The sequence below is a fragment of the Puntigrus tetrazona genome, unplaced genomic scaffold (assembly GCF_018831695.1).
Source record: "Puntigrus tetrazona isolate hp1 unplaced genomic scaffold, ASM1883169v1 S000000456, whole genome shotgun sequence".
Classification (NCBI taxonomy): Eukaryota; Metazoa; Chordata; class Actinopteri; order Cypriniformes; family Cyprinidae; genus Puntigrus; species Puntigrus tetrazona.
Genome location: NW_025048098.1, coordinates 128,109 through 137,500, shown reverse-complemented (window position 1 = coordinate 137,500; position 9,392 = coordinate 128,109). Strand labels below are relative to the sequence as shown.

Sequence of the window (9,392 nt, the reverse complement as noted above, 5' to 3'; positions counted from 1 at the left end):
AAAAGTGAAACAATGTAACGTTAGAGACACACGGGCCGGGGTGCAGTTCACGTACGTGCGTATTAACAAAGAAATGCCAGTATCAAGCGAAGACCATGTTTTATTGTAGATTTCTACTGCTTTATTTTTATCTGTTATATTTCTGCGCTGCAACGTCTCCCCCGAGAAATGGGAAATTTTCCGGTAACCTGAAGCAAGCAGACGAGAGCGGCACCAGATCTAAAGGAAGGTCCACCGAAGGTCTGGAGGGCTTTGAACCCGGCGATGCTGCTCCCGCTTTCCAGGTGCAGACTCTGGACGGAGTGTTTGTTTACAGTCCTCCTCAGAACTACTCGAGGAGCGCGCTCGTCGTGCACGCGTTCACCAACAAATCCGCCTTTCTGGAGTGTCTGTGGACGTGGAGCGAGTCCCTGTCGGATCTGCTGAGATACCTGCCGTCCGACACCGAAGTCCTGCTGCTGTCCCTGGATGACACTGCGCTGCAGGACGCGCTCTGGATGAGAGAGCAGGTGTACAGAGCCGCGGCTCATGGGTACAGACATTAACATCTCATATCATCACTGGGCGGAAAGTACAACAACATGATACTAATTACACTTGAAATCACTTTGGATAACTATGTCGATAATTAGCTTAGTATATATATATATATATATATATATATATATATATATATATATATATATATATATATATATATAGAGAGAGAGAGAGAGAGAGAGAGAGAGAGAGAGAGAGAGAGAGAGAGAGAGTCAATGTAGTGATAGATAGAATGACATGGATAGATTGATTGATAGATAGATAGATAGATAGATAGATAGAATGACATGGACAGATAGAATGACATGGATAGATTGATAGATAGATAGATAGATGGAATGAATGACATGGATGGATACATAGATAGAATGACATGGATAGATTGATAGATAGATGGATAGAATGACATGGATAGATAGAATGACAAGGATAGATAGATGGCTGGATGGATAGATAGATAGATAGATAAATGGATAGACAGTAAGATAGTTAGACAGATTTATTCATTTATTATTCTTGATGTCATGGTAATACTGTAGTATTTTGTAAATGACCTTAGAGAAACATTTAAATAGTAACAAATAGTAAATAGTAACAATAGTATAAAACTATGTAAACACTGCCTTATTATAGTATATTACAAAGTACATTACCACGGTATTACCATTGAATAGCATTGGTGTAGGTACAAATACGTTCTTTTTATTTATTTTTTCATTTTTCTTGTACAAAAAATGCTATTTTTAATTATATTTTTAATATGGGTGGATAGATAGATTTAAATAAAAATGTTTTTTATCTGTCTATCTATCGATCTGTACCAAAAATACCACATTTTATTACAATGTTAGGATATCGATATAGGTATTTTTATTTATTTTTTTTATTTACCTTTCAAAACATCATAAATGCAGCGCGGTATTGCCAAAGTAGGCAAAAATGACATAACTAAAGCAATTCATGTTGCCACCCCATGTTTTTTTTGTCTTGTTAGAGGAAAAGAGATAATGTCCAGACTGCATTTCTCCCCTACGCCTGTGTTTGCGCTGGGTAACTGGTTACCCAGAGTCCTGTACTCATGGGGATGCGGTGGACACAACTGCGGCCTCGCTCAGGTGCTGTTCTCCTCTCCAGGTGAGAGCGTGTTTCGGCGTGACTCCGTTCCACTTGTTTTGGGGGGTGTCCTTTCTTAAATATTCTTTAACCGCAGACTGGAAGACGCCGGTGATCTCCAAGCGTCTCAACGCCCGATACGACTGGCTGAACGGACGCTGGAGTGCAGATCCTTACAGACTGCTGGATGCAGGTGACGGCTGTGAAGCCGCGGCGTCTGTTAAAGGCGCGGTGGCGTGGGTGTCCGAGGGTGGCTGCTCTTTCTTCACGAAGGTGAGCTGCAAGAGCGAGGCAACGTGGGTATTGGTTCGAGATTGAAGACTTGGCCTGATTTTCGATGTTTTTCAATGTTTAAGATAAGAAACATGGCTGATTCTAATGCTACCGGGGTGCTGGTGTATGCGTTGCCTGGGAATCCCATCCAGGACATGAACTGCTTAGGAGATGATTGTTCCACCTCCATCAACATACCTGCGTCTATGGTCCACATCGAACCATCCGTAATCCAAGCCCTTCGGTGAGCATCTTCATCATAAGTCACAACTGAGATACGGATTTTCTTATTACGGATGTTCTTAACATAAATGATGTTATTCTATATTTTATTCGCACTGTTTTCTAATAAATCTAGCTATGTAAATAGGTTTCTGATAAACTATTACAAATAGTTTTCTTGAATGGAAATAAATCTAAAGTAAAAAGCTTAAAAACTATGAAAAAGTACTAAAAAGTGGAATAAAAAAAAATAAATTAAATATAAATCAACTAAGAAAAATGACAAAAGCACATAAAAAATTACTAAAACATAAAATTAAAAATACTTTATAAATTAAAAAAAAAAAGCATAATTCTTTATAAATTGTATTAAAATAGTAGTGTTTTTCATATATGTGTGAAGTAAATAACTTTAATTAAAAACATGCAACATAGAAACACATTACTTATTTTTATAACAGCCTGGTCATCTGTGAAAATGCTGCAATATATAATAGTCAATTAATAAAACATAGTTTTTTTTATCACTCCCAATTAATGTCATCTCACAATATCTTCAAAAGTAGTGTTCCCCAGATGAAAAATCACATTCTAGCACTTCATTATTTAGTTCTCAAGACATTCATGCTGTATTATAAATGTTTTTTTTTTTTAAAGTGTGTTTTTCAGTTATTTTTGATGTGGATTGTTTTGACAGAAAGGGTCGCTCTGTGAATGTGACGTTCCAGGTCACACCTTCTCCAAACTTCTTCTTTGCCATCAACCAGAGGGGGGCGCTGTCTGAGATGGGCTGGTCTCTCTACCCCACCTTTAGATTCATGGCCTGGCAAGCTCAGTGGTAAGAAAAATGGGCTACACTTTATGTTAAGGTGTACTTGTTACATGTAATTACTATTATAAAAACCATTAATTATGCATAATTACATGCAAGTAACCCAAACTCTAGCCATATAGTAAGTAAACATATTTAATCAATATTACGAAAACTGGTATATGTTTGGTAAATATTTCATCCACTTAACAAGTAATAATCATGTTTAAACGTGTGTGTGTGTGTGTGTCTGTCTGTGTGTGTGTGTGTGTGTCTGTCTGTGTGTGTGTGTGTGTGTGTCTGTGTGTGTGTGTGTGTGTGTCTGTATGTCTGTGTCTGTGTGTCTGTGTCTGTGTGTCTGTGTGTGTGTGTCTGTCTGTGTGTGTGTGTCTGTGTGTGTCTGTCTGTGTGTCTGTGTGTGTGTGTGTCTGTGTGTGTGTCTGTGTGTGTGTCTGTGTGTGTGTCTGTGTGTGTGTCTGCGTGTGTGTGTCTGTGTGTGTGTCTGTGTGTGTGTCTGTGTGTGTGTCTGTGTGTGTGTCTGCGTGTGAGTGTGTGTGAGTGTGTGTGTGTGTGTGTGTGTGTCTGTGTGTGTGTCTGCGTGTGAGTGTGTGTGTGTGTGTGTGTACACACTCAAAACGTGAATTAGTTTATGTTTAGTGCATGTACTAGAAACCAGGGCTAGTTGTCACAATTTAAATTTAGTGACTGACTGATGGCCAATACTAATAGAGAACCGGTCGCTGACTAATATGTTATAATATATGTAATAATATAATATATCTTAAAATTGCTAAACATTCCCCATTTATCACTAGCTTACGGTATCAAAATTTTACGTCTTTTATTCACCTTTTTTCTTACAATCAAACCAAGATTTATTCATCTATCCAAACCAAGACGCTTCGGGCTATCACAGTTTTTTCGCTGTAGTTTAGAAAATCCTAATAAAATATGACTACTTTAAAATACTTTTAATACGATAAAATACTTTGATAGAAAGGCATGTGATGAATTAATGAGGTTAAATTAAAGTACACAGTTAGATAATAGAATTTCAGGTCCAGCAAATACCAAGCAATGCTAAATGTATTTTCAGTCTGTGGTGTAAAAAGTTTGCATTAGCAATTAAAGAAAAAAAGACAGAACATGGTCAGGTCAACGTGTCTGAATCATTTCTAGTCCACTGTATGAAGAATTTTTATGCATAATATGTCACAGTTTACTATCCAAATCATATCTGGTGTATTTCGACACAATTTCCCCGTCTAATTTCCCCTGTAAAATGTTTTGATTTCACTTTTTTTTTTTATTCTGTAGGTTCACATTCAACGAGGCTCTGCAGGAGCAGCTGAGTCAGCCTGCCGTTACAGTGCCCGTGTTTGATCGGCATCTGATGCACGGAGAGACGGGAGCTCAAGCGGTGGTGGATCTGCCCGGAGGTTTTAGCTTCGCGTTAGTGGCACCATCCATGTCATTCAAAGCTGGACGTTTTTGTCTAATTCGGCCTGTTTTTGAACGTAGATTTCATGGATTATGATCTTCTTGAATTGGACGCCTCTCTGTCCTGTCCGGGCCGCAGGGACGAGACGTGTCCTTACTGGGATCACACCGTGCAGCTGTACGTATGCTGCGATCGCACCAGCCCGTACTGTAACCTGGAGATTGGGCGCTGGATAACGGCCTTCCGCAGGTACGTGGCCATTTAGTTTAACCAAAGTCTCTTGTCACTCATGTCACTCGGCGGCCATCTTTGATACGCCTTCTCTTTAAATGGGGAAACTTAAAATTCTCCAACAACAACAGTCATGGCACACGTTTCAGAATGCTGATTGTTTCTATAGCAACCAGAACTTCTTAGCAGAAGCGGTGATGCGCTGACTTTACAGATCAGCAATTGGCTATTTTATTGAGGAGGCGGGGCTGCCTGCTATTGATTGGACATGTTAAGCATTGCATTTTTTCCCATTCAGAACTGTACAAGCGTATTCTTGTAGCCTTTGATTTTAACTGAATCTTTTTTTTTTTTTTTCAACGTTGTCATTGTGAATATTAGAAATCAGCTGAATACCAAGCCGCCAAGACACTCGGCCAATCACTACACTCTGTGTAGCTGACCAATCAGAGCACACCTTGCTTTTTATAATGAGCTTTGTACAAATCGACCTGTCTCAGGAAGGCGAGGTTTAGGGAAGAAATCATAATAAATACACAAATTAATGTTCTTTTTAGGAACATACCCCGTTGAGACCTCAGTGTATTGCGACAAGGGTTTAGTTTAGTTTAGTTTTTTTGGCTCTCAAAGCCATGAGTGGCATTGATTGCCATTATATTGCCGACAGACTACAATGGTTTGAGTTAAAAATCTTCTACTGAATAAACGAAGTCACCATCTTGGATGTCCTGGGGGTAAGCAGATAAACGTCAAATGTTCATTTTTGGGCGAACTACCCCTTTAAATGTCTGTTTTTTTCTTAAAAAGAATATCAGAGTCCACACCACAACTATAATGATACAACACACAGGAACATAAACACTGGAATGATGTCCAGAACCATTTTTCCAGGTGATGAATGATAAAAAAAAACATTGACAGCCAAACAAAATCCACCTGCTTGAAAGAGCCAGAGCATTGAAGGTGGCAGATGACAATATATACAGAACGTTATTGCGCATTTGTGAGGAGACTAATGTATTTTCTTTCTAGTGATCTTCATGGTAATCGTTCCTGATGAGTACTGGCCTTTAGACGGTGCGATACAGTTAGTTTCTGATGATTGAAAGCGTTTGTGACTTTCTTTACAGAGGCACAGGTCACTGGCTGACAGATGTGTCTCCTTTGATTCCTCTGCTAAATGACAAGAAATGCGTCTTTACCATGAAGACTGTGCCGTGGGCCATGCCGTGGATGACTTCTCTCAATCTACGCTTTAGTCACAGCAACCAGACAGGTCAGAAATATTTTAATTTATTTATTTAGCAAGAAATGAATGAACATTAAGTGGAGACGCTGCATTTTTTTCACGCATCTGTCAAGTTTGAGGTTTTGGTCTTTTTGATTTTTCATAAATAGTGTTTATTTGATAGTATTTTACCTATTTTTGGTAATAGGTTTCAATTACAATCCATATTTTTAAAGGCTGATTTGTCAAAAATGACATAAATATCCACTTCAGCAGCGCTTAAACACACCAAACTTTATCTTTTTATCCCGTCTGTATCCTTTGGGTTTTTACAGAGGGATTTGTTTATATATAATTTGCTTGGTTATATACAACATTCGACAGAATTGGTAAAAAAAAAAATATGTATGCATGTATGTGCTTTCCAAAGTATTTTCCGAATTATGGAGTGACAAAACAAGATACCCAAAAAGTATCAGTTTCCACAAAAATATGAGCCAGCACTGTTTTCAACATTAATAATAATAAGTGTTGAAAACAGCAAATCAAAAGTTTCTGAAAGAACACTGTAGGCACGATTAATGATCACAGAAATAATTTATATAATTTTAAAAGCTATTCACACAGAAAGCAGATGAATGTTTTTAATATTAATGTTAATTCTGTATTTTTTTGCTTTTGATATTTTATCCATTGTGACCATCAGGCATTTAGGCATCGATTGCACTGCACTGTATACACCGTACCTAGTGTTTCAAAACGCTTTTAAATGTTGTGCAGAATATTTTTCATGTCAGATCCGCTTAGTTGTGGTTATAAAGTGTACATTTTGAGTTGCTGTCTGTATGGCGCTTTCGAAATCGATCGCATGCGAGGTTCTTTTTCAGACAGGATGCTGTTCTAGAAGGGATGCATGTAGGCAGCGGACACTAGATTTTGAAAAATATTTTTTTTTTGCATAAACATCTACATTTTGGTGGAACGAAAACATAGCGGTGACTGATTTACTGCGCGCAGCTGCGAACGCTGTTGCTCACCCACACGTGTTCTATTGAGTCACACTCAAAGGAACCAAACAAGGTGTCTCCAGTTTTGGAAAAAGAGAAGTGGAAAATCCTCTACACCGTTAACTCCACAGACGGCTCTCCATTATCTCTTCCAAATAATTTCACTTCATATAACTCGCAGAGAACACTTCCTGCACGCTCCTAGTTTGAAAGTCGACCTCCGTTTTGCAATAAAATGTACGAGTCATAAATCTATATCATCGCTAGCTCTATTTCAGAACACCATAAATAAGCATTTAGAGGCTTGGCTGTTTATTACTGCGGTAATAAAGCAAGTCAAATAGATTGCAGAAAGATGAGGACGTCTGTTGTGGATGTCGACGTCATCTGACATTGCATTCGCAGGTAATTATTCAGACAGACTGTACCCTTTCGAGGTAATGTCACTCTTCCCCGGGGGCACGTTTGACAAGGACTACAACAGCAGATACCAAGAGATCAAGTTCAGTCTTCCAGCTTCAACCAAGAAGGTGATGAATCCAAACCTGTTATGATTATTACTGGTGAAACTGTAATAAAAATAGCATTCAAATAATAAGAAATCCTACTTCCGACATTGGCCAAACAGAAAAAACATAACATTTCCTTAAAGACCGCTGAATATCAGACATTATATCAGCCATATTTTAATTTAAACATATTTATTTTAAAAAGTCATTATTTCAATTACATATCATTTTAAATATATAAAATAAATATCTATAAGTAAATTTCCATGAATTGAATGTGTTTCACGTGTGTGTTGGAACAGTAATATAATACTAATAATAACAATAGTATTGCAAAAATAATAATATAAGCTTTTATTTTTTAAAAAATGTATTTATTTTGTAATGAATTAATCTGTTTAATTTATATATTATAACATTTCTTGATAAGTAAAAACTTTCCGTGGGTTTTTAAAAATTGTATTAATGTGATTTTTATAATTTTTTTTAATCAATCAATCTATTTATTTTTATTTATTTGCATATAACAATTACGTAAAAGTACAAACTTTACTTAAATTGAATGTGTGTTTGCATGTGTGCGCTGGCACAGTAGTAGTAAAAATACTGATAATGCCAATAGTAATACAAAAATTATAAATATATGTTGGATTAATATTTTTAATCCTTTCTCATTCCATGTCCCAAAAATCCCATTGAAAAAGAAACCTTTAGGGGTTATTATTATTTTAGTATAATGCTTCATTCATTCATTCATTCATTCATCTTCTTTTTTTTTTTTTTTATTACTAAAATTGTATTATTAAGTGTATTTTTGTGTGGCAGGTGGAGTTATATGCCGTTATCACGGCTCACGGGTCGGACGAGAACTTCTGCGGTGAATTTTGTGTGACTTCACATCACTTCCTGATCAACAGATCTTTCAATAACTCCCTCGTGTTTGAGTCTGCTGGTTAGTAGCTCCAGGGTGGCAGAGTTAGCGGACTTGATAACATTTTATTAAACTCGTATTGGTTTCAGCTGGTCAGTGGGACCAGGGTGACAGGACGGGTTAACTAGATAAACTTTTATGTCATTAGTCAATGTATCGTCCGTGCAGGATCTCCTCTGGGCTGTGCCCTGCGGGTGCCTGAAGGAGCGGTGCCCAACGAACACGGGACCTGGTTGTACGGCCGAGGAGGCTGGTGTGACGGGCTCCAGGTGGATCCGTGGAGGACCGACATCACTTCCCAGGTACAGCAAAACACAATGATAGGGCCGGGGGACGGCAGTCGCGCATGTTACATGTACTGCTTGTCCTGTGCAGCGTTCAGTTCACAGCCAAGCAATATTTCATTCTTCTTTATTGGCATCGATGATCCCGTGAAGAGCGTTTAACGTTCCGTTGCACAAAATGTTCCTCAGATTATTTAAATATTCTCAAAAAAGGTTCTTTTAGCACCGGTTTTGAGGAAAGGGGCTTATCCAAAACCTCATGTAGAAGCTTTATTTTTAAGAACGTAGCCAGACGCGTGTCATTTTTGGTGCACGTTCATATTTATCTTGATGATGAGTTCGCGATTTTAATATATTTTGTTCCCCTCACAGCTGGACACGAGAGGAACCAATTCCGTCCTCTACTATGGACTCTTTGAAGGACGCAACCCAGATCCAAAGACTAATCCAGGGTACATTATTATGTACTCCTTCCTAGTGTTTTATAAATGATTTCACAGACAGAAAATTCAGCTGATTGTTTTTTTTTTTCTCAATTTTTTGTGGCAGTACTCATCATCTCTCTGTTTTTATATTGATGATTTTATTCATCAATGCTGCTTAAGGTATTTTCGAAAGGTATTTTTGTTTCTAAATGCTTCCTTGCATTATAAAATCATCATTTTTAAAGCAGTCGACACCCGAGATTTAGACATTCACGTAGTCACACATGCGCTAAATCCTTTTTCAAATAAATTGTGTCTTGAGAGATCAGTCTCGCTTAAATGATTTATTTGTGTTGAATGAGTCGGTCTCAAAACTG

At 37.8% G+C, this 9,392-nt stretch overlaps 1 protein-coding gene across 1 annotated transcript in view; it reads left to right on the top strand.

Moving 5' to 3' along the window:
• The window catches only part of si:dkey-256h2.1 (uncharacterized protein LOC337520 homolog), a 9,363-nt gene extending 20 nt beyond the window's left edge, over positions 1-9,343 (top strand). Inside the window, exons 1-12 of the mRNA XM_043231855.1 lie at positions 1-532; positions 1,535-1,674; positions 1,751-1,926; positions 2,010-2,170; positions 2,846-2,986; positions 4,277-4,398; positions 4,481-4,649; positions 5,762-5,907; positions 7,272-7,396; positions 8,201-8,327; positions 8,475-8,608; positions 8,963-9,343. The exon at positions 1-532 is cut by the window's left edge and continues 20 nt beyond it. Of these exons, the coding sequence (XP_043087790.1) occupies positions 96-532; positions 1,535-1,674; positions 1,751-1,926; positions 2,010-2,170; positions 2,846-2,986; positions 4,277-4,398; positions 4,481-4,649; positions 5,762-5,907; positions 7,272-7,396; positions 8,201-8,327; positions 8,475-8,608; positions 8,963-9,082 (1,998 nt within the window). The 5' untranslated portion in view covers positions 1-95 and the 3' untranslated portion in view covers positions 9,083-9,343. The remainder of the gene's footprint in view (positions 533-1,534; positions 1,675-1,750; positions 1,927-2,009; positions 2,171-2,845; positions 2,987-4,276; positions 4,399-4,480; positions 4,650-5,761; positions 5,908-7,271; positions 7,397-8,200; positions 8,328-8,474; positions 8,609-8,962) is intronic.
• The last annotated feature ends 49 nt before the right edge of the window (positions 9,344-9,392 follow it).